At 43.8% G+C, this 26052-nt stretch overlaps 1 protein-coding gene across 5 annotated transcripts in view; it reads right to left on the bottom strand.

The window, feature by feature from the left end:
* LOC126195432 (uncharacterized) overlaps positions 1–26052 on the bottom strand; it is a 455740-nt gene that overhangs the window by 141798 nt on the left and 287890 nt on the right. For all 5 annotated transcript variants that reach the window (XM_049934050.1, XM_049934049.1, XM_049934046.1 and 2 more), the window contains exons 8-9: positions 23091–23284; positions 1320–1600 (exon numbers count right to left, since the gene is read on the bottom strand). In XM_049934050.1, coding sequence (XP_049790007.1) covers positions 1320–1600; positions 23091–23284 — 475 coding nt within the window. The remainder of the gene's footprint in view (positions 1–1319; positions 1601–23090; positions 23285–26052) is intronic.

The raw sequence follows: 26052 nt of genomic DNA, 5'->3' as shown, positions 1-26052 counted from the left end.
CCAAAGAAACTGGTGCACCTACCTAATATCGTGTAGGGCCCCCGCGAGCACGCAGAAGTGCCTCAGCACGACGTGGCATGGACCCGACTAATGCCTAATGTAATGCTAGAGGGAATTGACACCATGAATCTTGCAGGGCTGTCTTTAAATCCATAAGAGTACGAGGGGGTGGAGATCTCTTCTGAACAACACATTGCAAGGCATCCCCGATACGCTGGGGAGTTTGGTGGCAAGCGGAAGTGTTTAAACTCAGAAGAGTGTTCCTGGAGCCACTCTGTAGCATTTCTGGACGTGTGGGGTGTCGCATTCTCCTGCTGGAATTGCCCAAGTCCGTCGGAATGCAAAATGGACATGAATGGATGCAGGTGATCAGACAGGATGCTTACGTATGTGTCACCTGTCACAGTCGTATCTAGACGTATCAGGGGTCCCATATCACTCCAGTTGCACACATCCCACACCATTACAGGGCTTGAACAGTCCTCTGCTGACATGAAGGGTCCATGGTTTCATGAGGTTGTCTCGATTTCCCGTACATGTCCATCTGCTCGATACACTTTGAAACGAGACTCGAACCACCAGGCAACATGTTTCCTGTCATCAAGTCCAATGTCGATGCTGACGGGCCCAGGCAAGGTGTAAAGCTTTGTGTCGTGCAGTCATCAAGGGCACACGACTGGTCCTTCTGCTCCAAAAGCACATAGCGATGATGTTTCGTTGAATGGTTCGCACGCTGACACTTGTTGATGGCCCAGCATTGAAATCTGCAGCAATTTGCGGAAGGGTTGCACTTCTGTCACGTTGAACGATTCTCTTCAGTCGTCGTTGGTCCCGTTCTTGCAGGATCTTTTTCCTACCGCAGCAGTGTCAGAAACTGTTGTTTTACTGGACTTCTGATATACACGGTACAGTCGTGAAATGGTCGTACGGGAAAATCGCTACCTCGGCGATGCTGTGCCCCATCGCTCGTGCGTCGACCATAACACCACGTTAAACTCACTTAAATCTTGATAACCTGCCATTGTAGCAGCAGTAACCGATTCTAACAACTGCGCCAGAGACTTGTCTTATACAGGCGTTGCCGACCGCAGCACCATATGTTGCCTATTTATATTTTTCTGTATTTTTCTGTATTGTATGCAAGCCTCTACCAGTTTGTTTGGCGCTTCAGTGTACAATGAAACATTATACACGTTTATTGCAACCACAGGTACAAAGCAGTGATTTTCGAAAAATCTGTTAAAGCAGTAGTTCAGCTGCCACATAGAGGGTAATCGAGGGCAGTATCGAATGCGTTAGTGTAATTAGGCAGCACCCACCTGACTTTGTAGACCCTCCTGTAGTCTCCTCCGAGCCGGTAATCGTCCTGCATGTCACGCAGCGCGAGTGTGAAGAGGGAGTCGAGCGGGTGCGGCGCGGTTGCGGCTGCTGCTGCGGGGTCCTGGGTTCGCTGCCCGAGTAGCCGCCGCTGGCGGGCCAGCGCGCCCGCAGACACCACCACCACCACCTTGACGTCCTGCCGCCGCAGCTGCCGCCACAGCCAGCCCACTGGCACGGGGAACACCTCCTCCAGCCGCCTGCTGTCCAGCGGGTCCAGCACCTGCGAGGCACATTCTAGACAGTCCAGCGAGGCTCTCCTCTACAGTCGGATTTACGAACGGTGGCGTGTGTGCTAATCTCCAGGGTGACAATTATTGAACTATATGAAACGAAATCGTCATAACTTCTGAACGGTTTGTGTTAGGACCTTCAAACTGCATGGTTGGCTGCGGGGCATGATGGGAATTAGTATGCGCATGCGCACGCGTCTTGTTGTTATCAGCCATTTAACTTATTATTGCTTCGTCCATTAGCAAAATTGGCGCATTTGGGAGACTGAGAAGTCTCTTCACCCTCAATGGGTGACTGGTGTGAAATGTCCAGCCACTGAATAATCGGTGCGATATTCCTTTATAACACCGTACCGAATGGTACGTGAAGTTTTTGGAAGATGATTTCGTTTATCCAGAGTGACCCTGATTTTGACAAGATGTGGTTCATGCAAGACGTAGCTCCACCCCATCGAAGCAGGACAAGATTTGATGTCCTGGAGGAGCACTTTGGGGACCGCATTCTGACTCTGCGGTACCCAGAAGCCACTGGCATGGGCCTAGATTGGTCGCCATATTATCCAAATCTGAACACATGCGACTCCTTTTTGTCGGGCTGTATTAAGGACAAGGTGTACGGCAATGACGCCAAAACCATAGCTGAACTGAAAATAGCCATTCAAGAGGTCATCGACAGCATCGATATTGCGACACTTCAGCGGGTCTTGGACATTTTCGCTATTCGTCTGCGCCACATCACCACCACTGATGGCAGACCTATCGAACATGTGATAACCTAAATCTAAATATCTGTAGTTACATAACTGCGTAGGCTTCCACGGCCAGAGTCAGTCGGCATAAAAGTTTTCTGGGTATGGTACCGCGTAATATTGTATTGAATTACGAGAAAACCAACGTTTCAGCCATGGTTGCAGCGGCCTTCTTCTGGGTCTACTGGTCAGTAGTGACGTTTGCATGCCGAGTAAAGTGTGTGCACGCCGTAGTTCGTAACTAATTTACGTCTTTTCATACAGTCCAATAATTGTCACCATGTACATCGCGTACTCCGACAGCCAATGAGTATGTTGGTTGGTTCGTTGGTTTGGGGGAAGGGACCAAACAGCGAGGTCATCGGTCTCGTCGGATTAGGGAAGAATGGGGAAGAAATCGGGCGTACCCTTTCAGAGGAACCACCCCGGCATTTGTCTGAAGAGATTTAGGGAAATCACGGAAAACCTTAATCAGGATGGCCGGACGCGGGTTTGAACCGTCGTCCTCCAGCATGAGAATTCAATAGTGCTCTGTGCATCCTGCTGTGAAAGTCGTAGCCAACGCGAGAATTAGACATGATCGTAGCGAATCATTTAGAGATTTTTCATCTCATTTCTTGCAACTTGTCATCGCTAATAATCGCTCGTAATAAGCGACAAATTCTACGTTAGCAAGCCAGAGACATAATTTGCAGGATACACGCTTTCTTCAAGTACGCAGCGCGTGTATGCACATACCATAACTGTCGCTTGAAACCGGCAACAAACAAATCCCTGTCAGTGCCTCGACCTGTCCAAACTGCCATCGTTCGTGAATCGGACTAGAGCCGCCAAAAAGTTTTGTATACGCAGGAAACCACTCCCTCTGCCTTCCGTGCCCAAAACCAAGTGGTCGTGTCACACTCTGTTTTTCAATCATTTTAGAGCCACTCGACAAAGCTTGAGCAATAAATGTAATGTTATCAGCGCATAGTAGACACTAAGAAAGCATATTGTAACAATTCTGGCTCTTGCACTCATGATTATTTTATTGTAAATCAATGTGTATACTAAATGTATGGGTACGTAGGACCTAGTCATCTGTTGTGAGCGATAGCCAAGTGCAAGTTGATTCCCGATACTGTATGTGGTCTTCAGTGAATCTGGCTACAAGAGAGCACTGTTGTCGTTGTGGTCTTCAGTCCAAAGACTGGTTTGATGCGGCTCTCCATGCTACTCTATCCTGTGCAAGCCTCTTCATCTCTGAGAAATTACTGCAACCTATATGCCTCTGAATCTGCTTACTGTATTCATCTCTTGGCTTCCCTCTACGATTTTTACCCCACAGTACAATACTGGTGATCCGTTGAGGTTCCAGTACGTGTCCTAGCAAACGAACCGTTTTTTTAATCAGGTTGTACCGAAAATTTCCTTCTCCCCAATTCTGTTCGGTACTTCCTCATGGTTACGTGATTTGACCATCTAATCTCCAGCATTCTTCTGTAGTACCACATTTCAAAAGCTTCTATTATCTTATTGTCTAAACTGTTTACTGTCTATGTTTCTCTTCCATACGTGACTACACTCGATACAAATATTTTCAGAAAGGACTTCCTGACACTTAAGTCTATATCCGATGTTAACAAATTTTTCTTCTTCAGAAATGCTCTTCTTGCCATTGCCAGTATACGTTTTATATCCTTCCTACTTCGACCATCTTTAGTTTTTTGTTTCCCAAATAGCAAAACTCATTTACTACTTTAAGTGTCTCACTTAATAATCTAATTCCCTCAACATCACCTGATTTAATTCGACTACATTCCATTATCCTGGTTTTGCTTTTGTTGATATTCATCTTGTATCCTCCTTTCAAGACAGTGTCCATTCCGTTCAACTGCTCTTCCAAGTCCTTTGCTGTCTCTAACAGAATTACAATGTCATCGGAAAACCTCAAAGCTTTTATTTCTTCTCCCTGAACTATAATTCCTACACCAAATTTTTCTTTGGTTGCCTTTACTGCTTGTTGAATGTACACATGAAATAACATCGGGGATAGGCTACAACCATGTCTCACTCTCTTCTCAACCACTGCTTTCCTTTCACACCCCTCGGTTCTTATAGCTGCCGTCTGGTTTCTGCGCAAGTTGTATATTGCGTTTCGCTCGTATTTTATCCCTGCTACCTTCAGAATTTCGAAGAGAGTATTCCAGTTGCCGGCCGCGGTGGTCTCGCGGGTCTAGGCGCGCAGTCCGGAGCCGTGGGACTGCTACGGTCGCAGGTTCGAATCCTGCCTCGGGCATGGATGTGTGTGATGTCCTTAGGTTAGTTAGGTTTAAGTAGTTCTAAGTTCTAGGGGACTGATGACCACAGCAGTTGAGTCCCATAGTGCTCAGAGCCATTTGAACCATTTTTGAGTATTCCAGTCAATATTGTCAAAAGCTTCCTCTAAGTACACAAACAAAAGCTTCCTCTAAGTCCACAAATGCTATAAATGTAGGTTCGCCTTTCCTTAACCTATGTTCGAAGATAAGTCGTACGGTCAATGTTGCCTTGCGTGTTCCCACATTTCTCCGGAAACAAACTGATCTTCCCCGAGGTCTACATCTACCAGTTTTTCCATTGTTCTGTACAGAATGAATATTTAATAAATGGACAACGGATTATAATTGCGAAGCATAACCTAGGCACAAGTGCGTGAGCACGATAAAAGCATGTTTATGAGAATAATTCATGCATGCTGCCAATGACTGCAAGAATAGTTAGTGCATTAAAGAAAGAACCCAGAAAAACAAGTACAAACACCAGAAGGTAGCCAAAGCGCATAATAGAAGCAGCTAGCTGGTTGTGAAACAATATAACTACGCAAGTACAAAGTCATGTCGTTGCTGAAACGGTGATAGGAACGTTGAACCATTCTTACGACTGTCATACAGCATGAAGCTGGGAGTCGGCAGCAGATTCTGAATCCAGCTCAGCCTCTGTACTCAGTACTAAGCTAGAGACATCCCTCTGCATCACTGAAAGATCTATCTCATCAGCCTCCCTGCAACAAGTCTTTACTCTCTGGTCCCCTAGGGGCAAGTGTTCTCCATCTTAACGCTCTGAAACTTGGCTGTTTCTATCAGAATAGGAATCTCACTGTTGAATACGTACTAGCAGACATTGTGAATTCCATCCAGTGACAGTTTTGTAAAAAGGTTAAAAAATCTCCTGCTCCTGCAGATTTTGCTGTAATTAACCGATAATGCTCTGGCATGAGGAGGAAGCCAGAAGAACTCTCCCACTCCATGGTATAATTCTGAAGCTGACAAACTGAAAGGCTTACGTGTAGAGCACACAAATGAGAATGTGTGCACCGTACAGAAACAAGCTCTATAAATTAGTGAGAAAGCCTGTTAGGAGGGTTTGAAATGAAGATTCTCCCGTGCTGTGGCTGGTGAGGCCACGGCGGTCCCCATACTCTACTGTCTCTGAAAGGCGGTACCGGGCTTAGATTCTCTAGAAGGATTCTTCGCTGTGTCTCAACTATCTGTTTTTTGGCAGATAGTTGGTCGTCTGTACCACGTGATATACAGGGATGGGCGAAGCAAATCCCACTTTCGACTACCTGCGCTGATGTCAGCCTTCAGTCCTGAACACATTTATGGCTTCTCATGGCCCTTTTATGTAAACTTTTATGTTGGCTCAGCCAGCTTGGAAACTTTCAATTCTGTAGAAAAGTGTCAAGGCCTTCGCTGTAATAAAAGAAGGGAAGATAAGAAGCAATTAGCTGGGAAGTCACTGGTAGTATTGAATACTGTCTGCAGACGTGATGCAGTGTAAGACATTGAAACATTGCCCAAGGGGAATGAACATATAATATCATGATATATGTTGCATGATAGTTTAGGGGAAAAGCTGCCACATAACAACAGTTATGACACGTTACCAACCGCTATTGACCACTAAGGTAATGTTTGCAGTAATGTGTTTCCGAGCCGGAAATGACTACATGGGACCACACTGTTACCACAAAACGGATGAATGCGAGCTAGTGGAAGTGAGTGCAACTCTCCTGCCTTTACACCACTTTATTAGTGCATTCTTTTTAATTGCGTCAAATGCTTCAGAAAATTTAACCCGTGAACTGATGCTGGATACATTCTTTTCCCATAATTTTGCAGACTTCCGAAACACAGTTTCGAATATGTCGTAAGCAATTGGTCCGAGAATTACTAAAACCAATAAAATGTGAGAGATTGGCTATCGCCCTTTAGATTTTAGCTACTGGTAATTCGTACAGAAATCTAAGATATCTCTTTAAAGTAAACCACTCATCAATAACGCCCTTGGTACCAGAAATACGCAGTGATTTGCTTGGAGGCCTGACAGATTTCACTAAGGTAAGTTTGAAATAAGAATGTAATTTTTATTCGTATTTCACTTTTGTTCACCAGCACAAACTATCAGTTCCAGTTTCAGGCATGTCTTGACATAATATGAAACTCATGCCATCAAATGCAAATCATATGGGGGCTTCCTCTCTTTCTATGCAACTTTTTTGCCTGACGTTTTGCATAGGTTCAAAGAGTTCGGAATGTTTTGCCCTTCGGCAACATGTTGGCAACTACCTACAACACTGTACAACAACAGCAATACCGCCCAGCCATACAGCATAATTGCTGTGTATTGCAGGCACATTGCAACAACGTTGACCGTGGTTACTGCTGAGTGTCCTTGCATGGTGACGCTCGGGGCTACTGGTATTATGGTGGTGTAGGCATCGCTGAAATGGGGGCTCATTGATCGGCAGGTCGCTGACAGATAAGCTGGACTGCAAGTGACACTGTCGGAGGCTGATTTCCAATTCGTAATGATACAAGAAATCGGCGCTTATTATACGTTGAAGAGTCAAAGAAACTGGTACACCTGCCTAATACCGTGTACAGCCTCCGCGAGGAAGCAGAAGTGCCGCAACACGACATGACATAGTTGATTAATGTCAATTAGGGCTGGAGGGAATTGACATCCATAATCTTGCGGGGCTGTCCATAAATCCGTAGGAGTACGAGAGAGTGGCAATCTCTTCTTAATAGCACGTTGCAAGGCATCACGGAAATGCTCAATAATGTCCATGTCTGGGGAGTTTGGTGGCCACCGGCATTGTTTAAACTCGGAAGAGTTTTCCTGGAGCCATTCTGTAACAACTCGGTAGCAACTCTGGACGTGTGGGGTGTCGAATTGTCCTTGGGCACAAGTCCGTCGGATGCACAATGGACATGAATGGATGCAGGTGATCAGATAGGATGCTTACGTACGTGCGACCTGCCAGAGTCGTATCTAGACGTATCAGAGCTGTCGTATCACCCCAACTGCACACGCCCTACACCATTACAGAGCCTCCACCAGCTTGAACAGTCCCCTGCTGACATGCAGGGTCCATGGATTCATGAGGTTGTCGCCAAACCTGTACACGCCGATCCGCTCGATACAATTTGAAACGAGACTAGTCTGACCAGGCAACATGTTTCCAGTCACCAACAGCCCAATGTCGGTGTTGACAGGCCATGGCGAGGCGTAAAGCTTTGTGTCGTGCAGTCATAAAGGGTACACGAGTGGGCCTTCGGCTCCGAACGCCCATGTGGACGATGTTTCGTTGAATGGTTCGCACACTGACACTTGTTGATGGCCGGCCGGAGTGACCGAGTGGTTCTAGGCGCTACAGTCTGGAACCGCACGACCGGTACGGTCGCAGGTTCGAATCCTACCACGGGTATGGATGTGTGTGATGTCCTTAGGTTAGTTAGGTTTAAGTAGTTCTAAGTTCTAGGGGACTGATGACCTCAGAAGTTAAGTCCCATAGTGCTCAGAGCTATTTGAACTATTTTTGTACTTGTTGATGGGCCAGCATTAAAATCTGCAGCAATTTGAGGAAGGGTTGCACTTCTGTCGCGTCGCACGATTCTCCTCAGTCGTCGTTGATCCCGTTCTTGCGGGATCTTTTTCCGACCTCAACGATATCGGAGATTTGATGTTTTACTGGATTCTTGATATTCTCGGTGCACTTTGAAATGGTCATCCGGGAAAATCCGCACTTCACCGCCCCATGCGCCGACTACAATACCACGTTCAAACTCACTTAAATCTTGCTAACCTGCCATTGTAGCAGCGGTAACGAATCTAACAACTGCCCCAGACACTTGTTGTCTTATATAGGCGTTTCCGACCGCAGCGCCGTATTCTGCCTATTCACATATCTCTGATCAAAATGGCTCTGAGCACTACGCGACTTAACTTCTGAGGTCATCAGTCGCCTAGAACTTAGAACTAATTAAACCTAAGTAACCTAAGGACATCACACACATCCATGCCCGAGGTAGGATTCGAACCTGCGGCCGCAGCAGTTGTTCCGTTCCAGACTGTAGCGCCTAGAACCGCACGGCCACTCTAACCGGCCATATGTCTGTATTTGAATATGCATGCCCATAGCAGTTTCTTTGGCGCTTCAGTGTAGGTTCGTCGACCAACACAATATTCCATTCCAATGACTAATAGAAATCTAAGTTCGCCATTGTTTTACATCCATCAAAAGTGTAAATTGGTGAACTGTTGGCTGCGATAAGCAGTCTGCATGCCTGAATCTTTCTCTTTCGCTTCTGCTTTGCGAGTAAGGTGCTCATGTAGACCCGCAGTCCACCAGATACGTACTAGGTAACTGTTAGTCATCTGCGTACATTCGTCGAAACTCTTTGAAAACACTGGCCTGGTTTGTGTGGGCGGACTAGCAGCGGGTCAAATGTTTCAAATGCCTTTGAGCACTATGGGACTTAACATCTGAGGTCATCAGTCCCCTAGGACTTAGAACTACTGAAACCTAACTAACGTAAGGACATCACACACATCCATGCCCGAGGCAGGATTCGTACCTGCGACCGTAGCAGTCACGCAGTTCCGGACTGAATCGCCTAGAACCGCTCGACCACCGCGGCCGGCTAGCAGCGGGTCGCGACACTGCCAGTGTTCTATATTGCTTGACAGTAGCCGCTCGTAAGGAAGTCACCGAGTGGCTGCCGCTTTGTTTTGACGGCTGGTGCGGAGGTGTGTTTGTTGTTGTTATCTTCAGGGTCTCTGGTGGTACTGTGTTCGCTGAGCGGGAGATGGTTGTAAACTTTTTTGCAACCTGCGGCACTGTTTACGTTTGGGTAAACGTAAGGTGTGACGCACACTACATCTCATGCTAGTGGCTTAGCAGAAACCTCTAAGAACAAATCATAACCATTATGTTATGTACTGCAGCTGTTGTCCGCAGCTGAATGGTAACCAACAACTGAGGAAGGAGAGCGGTTTGACAGCGTGCACGGAACAGAGGTGTCACCGAACTCGTGGTTCGATTGGCTGTAGCTAAGGTAGCTGGCACGTAAACAACTAGCTGTTAGTCACTTTGTTATTCTGATACAGGTATAGAGGATCAGACTGACAGCGTTTGCTCAGGGGGTTTCTCTGCCTCGTGATGACTGAGTGTTGTGTGATGTCCTTAGGTTAGTTAGGTTTAAGTAGTTCTAGGTTCTAGGGGACTGATGACCTCAGATGTTAAGTCCCATAGTGCTCAGAGCCATTTGAACCATTTTTTTGCTCAGGGGGAAGCAGCCACTGACGAGTTGAAGGCGGTTTTGGGTTGGGTTGGGTTGTTTGGGGAAGGAGACCAGACAGCGAGGTCATCGGTCTCATCGGATTATGGAAGGATGAGGAAGGAAGTCGGCCGTGCCCTTTCAAAGGAACCATCCCGGTATTTGCCTGGAGAAATTTAGGGAAATTACGGAAAACCTAAACTAGGATGGCCGGACGCGGGATTGAACCGTCGTCCTCCCGAATGCGAGTCCAGTGTGCTAACCACTGCGCCACCTCGCTCGGTGAAGGCGGTTTTTCCTTCCGGCGTCTGCTCTGCCAGACGAAAGCTGCGCACATCGCCAGCCAGACAGGGAGTTATGGTAGCACAGCCCGCCGGCTTAACCGTGCGGTCTAACGCACGGCTTTCCTGGTTGGGAAGGAGCGCCTGGTCCCCGGCAGACTTGTGTCGAGGTCCAGTGAGCCGGCCAGTCTGTGGATGGTTTTTAGGCGGTTTTCCATCTGCCTCGGCGAAGGCGGGCTGGTTCCCCTTATTACGCCTCAGTTGCACTATGTCGGCGATTGCTGCGCAAACAAGTTCTCCACGCACGCGTACGCCACCATTACTCTACCACGCAAACATAGGAATTACGCTCGTCTGGTGTGAGACGTTCCTTGGTGGTGTCCACCGGGGACCGAATCGCACAATAACCCTGAAAGAATGGTTCGGTGTGGGGCGGCGGCTGTGGCTGCGGCGGGGACGGAGCCTCTCCGTCGTTTCTAGGCCCCTGGTTAACATACAATTCAATATGGTAGCACAAGGACGCCGTCAATTCATTACACTGTGCTCTTCCTCGGAAAACAGATGTTATCTGTGGGCTCTGAAAATTCTTCATCATACTAGGTGATGGTGTAAGACTCTGGATGAATCTACACGACTTCGATCTCTAACGTTTTACGCTTAACTGAAGCACTGCAAACATTCTATACCGCTTTTCATGTAATGTCGGTGTGTAGTACCAGCGCAGCCAGTGGATTTTTTGCCGCATTCAAGATCTTCATCAGTTCAACACTTTGTTTAATAACAATAAAATCAATGTAAGAATTATTATGTTCTTTACATATGGATAATGACATACATTTAAAATCAACATAAATTAAAGTATTTTCAGAAAAATGAGTTTTTCAATATTTTATTGTACGAGGGTGAGTCAAATGAAAACCTTAAATTTGTAATAACAAATCGAAATTTCGCGCCGTTGTCCTGTAAGTTGGTAAGCATGCTACAAACAGCGTGCAGAATGGCCTGTAGGTGGCAGCATAGTGCAGATGCACACATACCGTTGCAGTATCAGTATAAAGATGGCCGCCCCACTTGCGACTTGCACCAGGGAAGAACAGCGTTCTGTTATTCGGTTTTTGCGTAGTGAGGGTGTGAAACCTATTGAAATTCATCGACGAATGAAGGTTCAGTACGGTGATGCATGTTTGTCACAGCAGCAAGTCTACGAATGGAGTAGGAAGTTCGCAAATGGTGCGACTTCAGTGGAAGATGTTCCTCGTCCAGGTCAGGCACAACGAGTTGTGACTCCACAGAACATTGCAGCAGTTGAAGCCATAGTGAAGGAAAACAGCCGAGTGATACTGAATTACATGCAGCATGTTTACAGATTAGTCAGGGGTCAACACACCACATTATGCATGATGTGCTCCAGTTTCACAAACTGTCTGGAAGATGGGTGCCACGGCAACTAACTCCTGAAATGAGAGAATGACGTGTTGATGCTTGTGAAGAACTTCTTCGGCGCTTTGAACGAGAAGGTGATGACTTCCTCGCAAGAATCGTTCTGGGGACGAAACCTGGGTTCACTTCCACCAACCGGAAACGAAGAGAGCGAGCAAGGAATGGCGCCATTCCTCATCACCAAAACCAAAGAAGTTTCCAACAGAACCATCATCAGGGAATGTTATGCTGACTCTCTTTTGGGACGAAAAAGGCGTCATTTTGGAGCATTACATGCCTAGAGGGACCACTGTCACCAGTGCATCATACACTGATCTCCTAAAAAAATCATCTGCGGCCTGCAATCATATCAAAGCGACGTGGATTGCTGTCAGCAGGTGGCCTTTTGCAACATGACAATGCAACACCCCACACTGCCCGTATAACAGTTCCAACAATCACAGACCTGCATTTTGAGTGTCTTCCTCATCCACCATACTCACCAGACCTTGCCCCAAGTGATTTCCATATGTTTGGACCACTCAAAGACGCAATGGGAGGAAAGAAGTTCCGTTCTGATCAAGAGGTATGTCACGCGCTGCATGAGTGGTTGCGTGGACTATCAAAAGAATTTTTTTCTAAAGGAATTTATGCACTTTGTAAGCGCCGGAGGACTTGCATTGAGCGTGGGGGAGATTGTGTTGAAAAGTGGTACAGCTTTGTACCACTGCTGCACAATAAATAATATTTAAAAAATATTAAAGGTTTTCATTTGAGTCACCCTCGTATACAGTATCATAGCGAAACAACTGGCAAACCACTGAAAGTTCACTTTTCGTGCTACTCTGCAAAACAGTTCTTATTTTTACTCTTGCGTAGTCCAGCCCATCGTGTCTGGCACATTAATTTGGTACAACGAAAGTGTCTTATTGCCCTACACAATTTACACCTTCATGAGTTGCTTAATTTACGCTTTTAGCTCATGGAACCTATAGTTTATAACAGTCTACGTGTAGTGCTTTATTCCTTCTTGTTTTCTTCCGAACACATTGATTCCTCACGTGCTCTGCAGTCAGAGAAACTCTAAACTCCTTTAAAGTCGTTTAATCTCTTACATTCATTTCGCTGAAAATAACGCTGGCGTTCACTGTAGCCACGTCAAGAAGCTGCCACCACGAGCGTGCAATTCACCGTTGGTGAGATAAAATCTTGCAGATATTTGGAAGGAAAGCTGCCGCTGTACACGCTAGTGTGACCACTTTGTGTGTCCGATGTACCGTCGTCTACGTGGGGCGTCGCACATCACAAGCCACCATTCCACTTCCATTGACACAGCTATCAGTTACTGACTTCTGATCACTCTGTAATTCGTCCGAAAGCTCGCAAAGCATGTCACTTATCAGACCATCAGCACACAGAGTCTATGATTCCATTGCTGAGATGACGAGTCTACCCTCACTTTCAGCGATTCATCATTTGATTTCGAAGGTGTTGCGGTACCCATGTTAGCAGACAAAATTACTGGATGTCAGTCCTGGCTGTTTTTTTATAAACCCAGGTTTCAGCAGTTATAATTGCGTAGGCTTCTGCGGCCAGAGTCAGTCGACATAAAAGTTTTCTGGGTATGGTACCGCGTCACAATGTAAAAACTACTGCTGCTGGAGAAAAACCAATGTTTCGGCCACGACTGCAGCGGCCTTCTTCTGGGTCTAATGGTGCGTTCTGGCTATGCAGTGTCCCTTGTTAAAAAAAAAAAAATGTTCAAATGTGTGTGAAATCTTATGGGATTAACTGCTAAGGTCATCAGTCCCTAAGCTTACACAGTATTAACATAAATTATCCTAAGGACAAACACACACACCCATGCCCGAGGGAGGACTCGAACCTCCGCCGAGATCAGAGTGTCGTTTGTATTGTGTTGTTAGTGGTCACTGCGCATGCCATTGCGTCATAATTTTACAATGTAGTTAGTTTCATTGGTTACTTAAGGAAGAAGGAGAGGGAACTTTATTTTGATAGGTTAATGCGGTGGAGGGAGAACGTGACCTCTGCTGTCTATTGGCTCTTGTGTTATGTACCATGATTGGTGGTCACCGTCGAATGAGAAGTTTGCTGCTGTTTACCAACTGCTGGACGTCGGCCGCGCGGCGGCAGTTACTCGCCGGTAGTGCTCGTGTCTCGTGTTGACAGTGCGGTCTGTTGGGCTCTGATTGCTGGCAGCCAAGATGGGGCAAGCCTGAGACCATCCTCCCTGTTCATGTTGTTAGGGTGTTTAAGTATTTCGATGGCCTTTCTGATTTTGCGTTTCGTCATAATTGACTGCTTGGCCAACACACAGGCTTCGCTGAATTTTATTTCTTTTCCGCAGTCTCGCTGGTGCTCTGCCACTGCGGATTTGTTGTGTTGCCCTAGACGAATATAACGCTCGTGTTCCCGAATGCGCGTTGCTATTGGCCTACCAGTTTCGCCGATGTATGCCTCTCCACATTCGCATTCCACCTTGTAAACGCCTGCAGTGTGTAATTCATCCATCTTGTCCTTAGTGGAGCCTAGCACGTCCTGGATCCTGCAACCACTATAGAAGACAGGTTGCACCCCAACGCGGCGAAGGTGTTTGCCTATCCGCAGTGGCAGAACACCAGCGAGACTGCGGAAAAGAAATAAAATTCAGCGAAGCCTGTGTGTTGGCCAAGCAGTCAATTATGACGAAACGCAAAATCAGAAAGGCCATCGAAATACTTAAACACCCTAACAACATGAACAGGGAGGATGGTCTCAGGCTTGCCCCATCTTGGCTGCCAGCAATCAGAGCCCAACAGACCGCACTGTCAATACGAGACACGAGCACTACCGGCGAGTAACTGCCGCCGCGCGGCCGACGTCCAGCAGTTGGTAAACAGCAGCAAACTTCTCATTCGACGGTGGGCACCAATCATGGTACATAACACAAGAGCCAATAGACAACAGAGGTCACGTTCTCCCTCCACCGCAATAACCTATCGAAATAAAGTTCCTTCTCCTTCTTCCTTAAGTGACCAATGAAACTAACTACATTGTAAAATTATGACGCAATGGCATGCGCAGTGAACACTAACAACAAAATACAAAGGACACTGCATAGCTAGAACGCACCATTAGACCCAGAAGAAGGCCGCTGCAATCGTGGCCGAAACGTTGGTTTGTCTGCAGCAGCAGTAGTTTTTACATTATGACGCGGTATCATACCTAGAAAACTTTTATGTCGAGGTTTCAGCACCTTTGTGCCATCGTCAGTTGCTCAGTTACATAAAATGTGAACATGTTTTAAGCAATAATTATCCTAAGGAAATTAGGCCTCAAGCAGGTTTTATCTGTTGTTGTTATTACCTTCAGTGTTCTACATTGTAGGGCTGTGTAGGACCCTCTGTAGATTACTGTATAATGGTAGCTTGCCGACCGCAACTTATTAAAGTTACTGTGAATTCGGTTGGCGAGTTAACATATCATTTTATCCATAAACGCAATTTTAGTGTGCGAAAAATACGTCGCGACCGTACATTGTGATTATTTACGGTTAGTTTCGAAACATCTTTTCTCATCTGCATTCTAATGTGTTGCACTCACAAACACAACACATACTCTGCAGAACTTCATTCGCAAGTAGCACTTTTTTCACTTTTCAAAATATGTTGTTAATGTTGCTTCTCTGTGTCGAGTCCCTGTTGACGTTCACTTGTTCTCATATCAGTTTGCTTCTCTCTCCCTCTGACCGCGCGCTTGCGTGTGCGTTCGCGTTTATCTGTGTCGTCTTTTCTGTACAGCTCCTTCATCGTGTTAAATATCGTGCCGTAGCATTGTATAGGGCAATCGTTTATAATCTGTTTTTCTTCTGCTAATGCCTTCTGTATGCGGAAGTTTTCTTCTATTTTAAGTTTACGGTGCAGGCTGTGGATGGATTTTAGTAATTTTAAACCTGTTTCTACTTTAATAGGGTGATGACTGTGTTCTATTAACTCGTTAGTAAATGCGCTATGGGAGCTGTTACTTTTTAGGATTTGAGGTGTTCTGAAAATCTTGTTTTAAAGTTCCTTCATCTTTTCACGGTGCATACTGACTGGCAGCAGTTGCTTATAAGTTCCTATATATGCCCAGTGTGATGATTTATCTGTGGATATTTCCTGTCTTCTGAGGTTGTTTTGTTTTTTTCTGTTGTGTATTCTATTTGAAGTCCTTGTTTCTTTAAAATGTTGCCTATTCTGTGAGCTATTTTATTATTTTGGGTAGTACAGGGTGTTCCAAAAGACCACTAACATCTTAAAATTCAAAACTTCACAGAATAATGTAGGGAGAATAGGCAGAGAGGTAAAAATTAACACACTTGCTTGAAATGGCATGCAGTTTTACTGAAACGAAAGAAGTGCACAAAAGACCAACAGATGGTGCTTCATACGACACGGATGCAATAATTAGCATAACAATTTATTCTTCATAACAAATGGTTTTCATATGGCGCGAATGACGCATTGCTGTCCAGTGCCATCAATTAGACAGTTTTAACACTCGTTTTTGGTCTCAATAAAACCGCATGTCATTTCAGGCATATGTGTCAATTTTTACCTTTCTGACTACATTATTCCGTGAGTTAAGGCGTTTTCAAATGTTAAAATGGTTCAAATGGCTCTGAGCACTATGGGACTTAACATCTGTGGTCATCAGTCCCCTAGAACTTAGAACTACTTAAACCTAACTAACCTAAGGACATCACACAACACCCAGTCATCACGAGGCAGAGAAAATCCCTGACCCCGCCGGGAATCGAACCCGGGCGTGGGAAGCGAGAACGCTACCGCACGACCACGGGCTGCGGACTTTCAAATGTTAACTGACTTTTCACGATGAGCCTCGCGTGCAGTCATTGTCTGCGTGTCGAAGTGGTTACAGATTGAAACCATACATTTTTACCTTGGTTAAGGCGAAAGTTGACTTTTAGTAATGATTGCGACACAGAATACTGAATTTTTTTGAACTGAGCAAACACAGGCAAGAAATAACTTTCAGATAGGGGAGAATACAAGAATCTTGAGCAACGCCAGTAATCTCCACGTCTGAAAAGGCAAAGGCAATAATAGTGAATTACAGTTCAGGGAGAGGAAATAAAACTCTGAGGCATGCTGATGTCACTGCGGTTCTGTCAGAGAAGACAAAAAACCTGATCAGTTGAACGGACCTCGACAGTGTCTTCAAAAAACTTTATAGGACGAACACAAAAAAAACAAGGACAATGGAATGATGCTGAGGAAATGAGGTTAGGAAATGAGACACTAAAAGTAGTTGATGAGTTTTGTTACTTGGAAAGCAAAATAAATGATGATGACGGAAGTAGCCAGTAGCAAGAAAAAAGTTTCTGAAAAGAAAATTTTGTTAACATCGAATATAAAATTTAAGTGGTACAAAGTCTTTTCTGAAGGTATTTATCTAGAATGTAGCCTTGCATAGAAGTGAAGCGAGGATGATTAACAGATCAGATAAGAGAAAAACAGAAGTTTTTGAAATGTGTAGTTACAAAGGTTCTGAAGATCTGATAGATCAACTAATCCATAGTAACATTATGAATGTGAAAGTAACTCTGTTACGCTTTCACGACTAAACTACCAAACAGATTTTAATGAAATTAGGTATGGTGGTAGCTTGTATGCTGAGAAAGAACGTAGGCTTCTTTAGAAAGTGTGTGTTATAAATATTTATTGATTTGAATAATATAACGCGCAATATGGAACAACAATTACTCTTGAAAAATCTGTTTACTCTTTGACTTTTGAACTTTATCAGTTTGTGAAAATTTGATATATTCTACATAATACGATTCAACGTAGTGAATGCAATGCTTATACAATCCTAAACGTGTTTAATCCGTACTTACATACTAATAGCAGTCAGAAACCTGTCGCATTTTAATTGCTGAGCATCACGTGTCTATTATAGCTTCTGAGCCGCTTGAAGGTTTACAATGACAGCGTCATTTAAGTGTTCTACGATGAACAGAGAGATGTCACGCCTTTACATGTAGAATGGGAGAGGCTTTTAGTGAGGGCACGTTTGATTCTGATATGCGAGAGCAGCTGCGGGTAACAGGTTGACATGTAAGGGCAGCTGACATTATTGCACATAACAAGTATAAAAATTTTCCGCTGCGCCGAACTACAAATTATTTTTTCATCAGTTTAAGCTATTTAATACTTTAAGAAACTCCACATTTTATTTTAGTACCATCACCATCACTCATCGTAACAAAAGTACAGATTTGCATCAATAGCTTGTAGTGTTGTGGTTGGTATTGCTGATCCTCAATCACAGGGCCCTAGGTTTGATTCCTGGGCAGGTTTGGTTTGATACAGTGGGGTCTGTGAGTGTGTGACGTCCTCCTCATAACTTTAATCATCATTGACGTGCAAGTAAAGTGCCAACAAATAAAAAGTCTGGCACCAAGCAGCCGAACATTCTGAATGGGGTCTCCTGGCCAAAAAACCACGCCCCCATTTCATTTCATTTTACTGATATGTGAGCACAGCCACAGGTAACAGCTAGAATACAACGCTTATACAATCCTATATGTGTTTATCCATACTTCCATTCAGGAGGACGATGGTTCACACCCAAGTCCGCCCATCCTGATTTAGATTTTCCATGATTTCGCGGAATCACTTCAGGCAAATGCCGGAATGGTTTCTTTGAATGGGCACGGTCGATTTCCTTCCCTGTCCTTCCCTAATCTGAGCTTGTGCTCTATCTCTAATGAGCTTGTTGTTGATGAGATGTTAAACACCAATCTCCTCCTCCTCCACAACCTGTCAGTTGCATTTTGAGTCCTAAGGAAGAAGATAGGCTGCTTTATAAAGCAAAAATCAATTAAAATAAAATCGATACCTAAGAGGGTGAAGTAATGAATGGAACATCCACTTTTGTATCAGTGAACATAAACCATGAAACAAAATTATTAAATTTGTTGACTAATATGTTGTTTGTTGTTGTGGTCTTCAGTGCAGAGACTGATTTGATACAGCTCTCCATGCTACTCTATCCTGTGCAAGTTTCTTCATCTCCCAGTACCTACTGCAACCTACATCCTTCTGTATCTGCTTAGTGTATTCATCTCTTTGTCTCCCTCTACGATTTTTACCCTCCACGCTGCCCTCCAATACTAAATTGGTGATCCCTTGATGCCTCAGAACATGTCCTACCAACCGATCCCTTCTTCTAGTCAAGTTGTGCCACAAATTTCTCTTCTCTCCAATTCTATTAAGTATCTCTTCATTAGTTATGTGATCTACCCATCTAATAATCAGCATTCTTCTGTAGCACCACATTTCGAAAGCTTCTATTCTCTTCTAGTCTAAACTATTTAACGCCCATGTTCCACTTCCATACATGGCTACACTCCACACAAGTACTTTCAGAAACGACTTCCTGAAACTTAAATCTACACTCGATGTTAACAAATTTCTCTTCCTCAGAAACGATTTCCTTGCCATTGCAAGTCTACATTTTATATCCTCTCTACTTCGACCATCATCAGTTATTTTGCTCCCTACATAGCAAAACTCATCTACTACTTTCAGTGTCTCATTTCCTAATCTAATACCCGCAGCATCACCCGATTTAATTCTACTACTTTCCATTATCCTCGTCTTGCTTGTTGATGTTCATCCTATATCCCCTTTTAAAGACATTGTCCATTCCGTTCAACTGCTCTTGCAAGTCCTTTGCTGTGTCTGACAGAATTACGATGTCATTGGCAAACCTCAAAGTTTTTATTTCTTCTACAAGGATTTTAATTCCTACTCCGAATTTTTCTTTTGTTTCCTTTACTGCTAGCTCAATATACAGATTAAATAATGTTTGGGATAGGCTAGAACCCTGTCTCACTCCCTTCCCAACCACTGCTTCCCTTTCATGTCCCTCGACTCTCATAACTGTCATCTGTTTTCTGTACAAATTGTAAACAGCCTTTCGCTCTCTGTATTTGACCCATGTCACCTTCATAATTTGAAATAGAGTGTTCCAGACTACTTTCTCAAAAGGTTTATCTAAGTCTACAAGTGCTAGAAACGTAGGTTTGCCTTTACTTAATCTATCTTCTAACATAAGTCGTAGTCTCACGTGTTCCAACATTTCTACAGAATACAAACTGATCTTCCCCGAGGTCGGCTTCTACCAGTTTTTCCATTCGTCTGTAAATAATTCGTGTCAGTATGTTGCAGCCGTGTCTTATTAAACTGATAGTTCGGTAATTTTCACATCTGTCAACACCTGCTTTCTTTTTATTTATTTATTTATTTATTTATTTATTGTTCCGTGGGACCAAATTAAGGAGAAATCTCCATGGTCATGGAACGAGTCAATACATGAAATTATAACACGATATTAGAAACAGATAAAATGAAATATAGAAAAAAAAACATATTCAGGTGACAAGTCATAAGTTTAAATGAAGACAATCAACAATGTAACACTGGAATTTGCTTAATTTTTTAGCTCTTCCAGGAGCTCCTCGACAGAATAGAAGGAGTGAGCCATGAGGAAACTCTTCAGTTTAGACTTAAAAGAGTTTGGGCTACTGCTAAGATTTTTGAGTTCTTGTGGTAGCTTATTGAAAATGGATGCAGCAGAATACTGCACTCCTTTCTGCACAAGAGTCAAGGAACTGCATTCTACATGCAGATTTGATTTCTGCCTAGTATTAACTGAGTGAAAGCTGCTAACTCTTGGGAATAGGCTAATATTGCTAACAACAAACGACATTAAAGAAAATATATACTGTGAGGGCAATGTCAGAATTCCCAGATTTTTGAATAGGGGTCGACAAGAGGTTCTCGAACTTACACCACGTATAGCTCGAACAGCCCGTTTTTGAGCCAAAAATACCCTTTTTGAATCAGAAGAATTACCCCAAAAAATAATACCATACGACATAAGCGTATGAAAATATGCGAAGTAGACTACTTTTCGTGTTGAAGTGTCACTTATTTCAGATACTGTTCTAATGGTAAATAAAGCAGCATTTAGTTTCTGAACAAGATCCTGAACATGGGCTTTCCACAACAGCCTACTATCTATCCGTACGCCTAGGAACTTGAACTGTTCCGTCTCGCTTATAACATGCCCATTCTGTCTGATTAAAATGTCAGTTCTTGTTGAATTGTGAGTTAGAAACTGTAAAAACTGAGTCTTACTGTGATTTAGCATCAAATTATTTTCCACAAGCCACGAACTTATTTCATGAACTAAATTATTTGTTACTGTTTCAATATTACACACAAGATCCTTCACTATCAAGCTGGTGTCATCAGCAAACAGAAATATTTTTGAATCACCTGTAATACTAGAAGGCATATCATTTATATAAATAAGAAACAGCAGTGGCCCCAGCACCGACCCTTGGGGAACGCCCCACTTAACAGTGCCCCATTGGGACTGAACATCACTACCACTCTCAATATAGCGGAGAATTACCCTCTGCTTTCTGTTCTTAAAGTAAGAGGCGAACCAATTGTAAGCTACTCCCCTTACTCCATAATGGTCCAACTTCTGCAGTAATATTTTGTGGTCAACACAGTCAAAAGCCTTCGTTAAATCAAAGAAAACACCCAGCGTTCGCAACCTTTTATTTAATCCGTCGAAAACCTCACAGAGAAAAGAGAATATAGCATTTTCAGTTGTTAAACCATTTCTAAAACCAAACTGAACATCTGACAGCAAATTATGTGAATTAAATGCTCCAGTAACCTTGTATATACAACCTTCTCGATAACTTTAGCAAACACCGATGGCATATAAATAGGTCTAAAATTGTCAACATTATCAATGTCTCCCTTTTTATAAAGTGGCTTCACTACCGAGTATTTTAATCGATCGGGAAACCGACCACTCCTAAAGGAAAAGTTACAGATATGGCTAAGTACTGGGCTAACATACATAGAACAATACTTCAGTATTCTGCTAGATACCCCGTCATATCCATGAGAGTTCTTGGTCTTTAGTGATTTAATTATTAACTCAATCTCCCTCTTGTCAGTATCATGGAGGAGCATTTCAGGTAACAGTCTCGGAACACTTTTTTCTAAGAGCGCTATATGATTCCCTGTTGGAATTAGGTTTCTATTTAGTTCACCTGCTATATTCAGAAAGTGATTATTAAATACTGTACATATATGCGACTTATCAGTAACACGGACATTCCCACTACGCGCTAATTCTATATCCTCGACCTGTCTCTGCAGACCAGCCACTTCCTTTACGACTGACCATATGGTTTTAATTTTATCCTGAGACTTAGCTATTCTATCTGCATACCACATACTTTTTGCCTTCCTAATAACATTTTTAAGCACCTTACAATACTGTTTGTAATGGGCTGCTGCATTTAGATTTTGACTGTTTCTAGCGTTTTGATATAATTGCCACTTTGTTCTACAAGATATTCTTATCCCTCTAGTCAGCCACCCAGGCTGCCTGTTTGTGCTAGTACCCTGTTTTAAACGTTGTAATGGAAAGCAACTTTCAAAGAGCATGAGAAAGGTCTTTAGAAAAGCATTATATTTATTTGGGATTTATTTGGGATTGGAATTATTATATTCTTCTTGAAGTCTGAGTATATTTCGCCTGCCTGATACATATTGCTCAGCAGATGGTAGAGTTTTGTCAGGGATGGCTCTCTCAAGGCTATCAGTATTTCTAATGGACTATTGTCTACTCCCGGGGCCTTTTCTCGACTTAGGTCTTTCAGTGCTCTGCCAAACTCTTCACGCAGTATCATATCTCCTCTTTCATCTTCATCCTCTTCCATTTCCATAATATTGTCCTCAAGTACATCGCCCTTGTAGAGACCCTCTATATACTCCTTCCACCTTTCTGCTATCTGATATATACGCTGTGTAATGTACAGATGCCCACGCCCTACTGCATGCACTGCACAGCAGTGACACTGTGTGTGCTGTGTCACTGTGGATTGGGGTAGTTGGGAGTGGAGGGGCATGTGCACATCACAAGCTATGCTTACCAGGAAGGTTAGCGAGGGCAGCTGACGTTACTGGATGTACACTAGCTTACTTATTCATCGTCTCACACTTCATAAAAAAAAAAAAGAAACTACTGGCAGAGCACAGCCACCAGTAACTGCTAGTGAAGATATAATGAACAGAACTGAGGAGAAAAGAAATTTATGGTACAATCTGACAAAAGGCAGGGATCGGTTTAGGACACATCCTACGATATCAAGGAATCATCAGGTTGATAATGGAGAGAATGTGAGAGGTAAAAACTGTAGAGGGAACCAAGGGTCAAATGTAGTACGCACGTTCAGATGGATGTAGGTTGCAGCAGTTATAAAGAAGGATGACTTGTTTGCACAGGGCATACTTGCTTGGAATGAAAACCACTTCAACAACAATGCGCAGCGTCGCCAGATACCTCGAGGCCGGTGAGGGCGGTGAGCAGCTTCCGGAAGGCCTCCATGAGCCGCACGAAGGCGTCGCTGTCCCGGGAGTACAGCAGGAGGATGGCGGACGTAGGGGGAGCGGCTTGCACCAGAGGACACGACATGTCCGACGATTTCAGCTCCAGCGGGACTGTTCCTCCCAACGACAGGTTGCACAGCAGCCGTGCTGCGAAGTATGAGGATGCCGATGAGGTGACACGAAGTCTTCAGCCAGCGTACATCTACATCTACATGGTTACTCTGCAATTCACACATAAGTGCCTGGCAGAGGGTTCATCGAACCATTTTCATACTACTTCTCTACCATTCCACTCTCGAATGGCGCTTGGGAAAAAGAAGCACCTAAATCTTTCCCTTCGAGCTCTGATTTCTCTTATTTTATTACGATGATCATTTCTCCCTACGTAAGTGGGTGTCAACAAAATATTTTCGCATTCGGAAGAGAAATTTGGTGATTGAAATTTCGTAAACAGATCTCACCGGAAAGAAAACCGCCTTTGTTTAAGTGACCGCCATCACAACTCGCGTGTCATATCACTGACACTCTCACCCTTATTGCGCGATAACACGAAACGAGCGGCCCTTCTTTGCACTTTTTCGATGCCCTCCGTCAATCCTACCTGGTAAGGATCCCATACCGCTCAGCAATATACCAGCACAGGACGGACAAGTGTAAGGTATACTGTCTCTTTAGTGGGTTTGTCGCATCTTCTAAGTGTTCTGCCAACAAAGCGCAGTCTTTGTTTCGCCTTCCCCACAATATTATCTATGTGGTCTTTTCAATTTAAGTTGCTCGTAATTTTAATTCCTAGGTATTTGGTCAAATTGACAGCCCTTAGATATGTGAGATTTATCGAATACCCAAAATTTATCGGATTTCTTTTAGTATCCATGAAGATGATCTCGCACTTTTCTTTTTTCAGTGCCAATTGCCACTTTTCGCACCATACAGAAATTCTCTCTAGATCATTTTGTAATTGGAATTGATCGTCTGATGATTTTACTAGACGATAAATTACAGCGTCATCTGCAAACAATCTAAGGGGGATTCTCAGATTATCGCCTAGGTCATTTATGTAAATCAGGAACAGCAGAGGGCCTATGACACTACCTTGCGAAACGCCCGATATTACTTCTGTTCTACTCGATGATTTACCATCTATCACTACGAACTGTGACCTCTCTGAGAGGAAATCACGAATCCAGTCACACAACTGAGACGATACTCCATATGCACGCAATTTGATTAACAGTCGCTTGTGAGGAACGGTATCAAAAGCCTTCTGGAAATCTAGGAATATGGAATCGATCTGAGATCCCTTGTCGACAGCACTCATTACTTCATGGGAATAAAGAGCTAGCTGTGTGGCACAAGAACGATATTTTCTGAATCCGTGTTGGTTATGTGTCGATAAGTCATTTTCTTCAAGGTGATTCATATTGTTCGAGTACGGTATATGCTCCAAAATCGTACTGCAAATTGAGGTCAGTGATATGGGACTGTAATTCAATGGGTTACTCCTATTTCCATTCCTGAATATTGGTGTGACCTGTGCTAATTTCCAGTCTTTAGGAACGGACCTTTCGTCAAGTGAGCGGTTGTATATGATTGCTAAGAAAGGAGATATTGTGTCTGCATACTCTGAAAGGAACATGATTGTTATACCATCTGGACCGGAAGACTTGCCTTTATTAAGTGATTTGAGTTGTTTCGCAACACCTAAGATATCTACTTTTATGTCACTCATGCTAACAGCTGTTCTGGTTTCGAATTCTGGAATATTTACTTCGTCTTCTTTCGTGAAGCAATTACGGAATACTGTATTTAATAACTCCGTTTTAGTGACACGATCATCGGTAACATTTCCATCGCTATCGCGCAGTGACGGTATTCACTGTTTTTTGCCTCTGGTGTACTTTACATACGACCAGAATCTCTTTGGGTTTTCTACCATATTTTAAGAGTGTTTCATTGTGGAAACAATTAAAAGCATCTTGCGTTGACGTCCGCACTAAATTTCGAGCTTCCGTGAAACTTAGCATACACTTTGAGGGGTTTATGGTTTACTATCAGCTGAAGAAATTACATAATTAAAATTTTCTTTGTTTGAGTGTACATCTTTGCTACTAAATGCCCCCGCGACACAGGACCCTATCATGCCGCTACATCGATCAAAACAAAATGGCGTAGCCCATTGTTTAAGTGGACACTGAGTGCGCCAGTTTGATTTGGCCCCCTAGTGGCGTGATACGGTACTGTGTCGCGGGTGGACCAACTGCAGACATGTACATTCAAACAACTAAAAAAAAAAAAATTACGCAACCTCATTTTTTTCTAGCTGATAACTGAATCTTTATGGCTACCCCTCGTAAACTATTGAGACAAGTGTAGGTAAAAAAATAACGCCATAAAATTTTTATCGTGATTTAAATACCAAAGCTGCACCCAAAACTATATTCTGCGGGCCAATGTGAAGTACATAGCAGAGAGTACTTCTCACTGTTGCTTTTATCAGGGCACACATTTATTGCCGGCTTGGGTGGCCGTGCGGTTCTAGGCGCTACAGTCTGGAACCGCGTGACCGCTACGGTCGCAGGTTCGAATCCTGCCTCGTTCATGGATTTGTGTGATGTCCTTAGGATAGTTAGGTTTAAGTAGTTCTAAGTTCTAGAGGACTGATGACCTTAGAAGTTAAGTCCCATAGTGCTCAGAGTCATGAACCATTTTATCAGGGCTTTTCCCTGTTCCATTCTCGTATGGAATACGAGAAGAAGGACAGAGCGAGTGCTGTCCTCCTTTGTACACATGAAATATATTCGTAGTTATGAACGTGGACAACCATTAGCTGTATAATGGAATGACGACAATGAAAATTTGTGCCGAGCCGCGACTCGAACCCCGATTTCCTGTTTACCGCGAACGGTCGCCTTTCT

Source organism: Schistocerca nitens, chromosome 7, assembly GCF_023898315.1.
Source record: "Schistocerca nitens isolate TAMUIC-IGC-003100 chromosome 7, iqSchNite1.1, whole genome shotgun sequence".
In the NCBI taxonomy this organism is placed as follows: Eukaryota; Metazoa; Arthropoda; class Insecta; order Orthoptera; family Acrididae; genus Schistocerca; species Schistocerca nitens.
The sequence above is the reverse complement of the archived record's forward strand: the minus strand, read 5'-3'. Positions and strand labels throughout refer to the sequence as shown.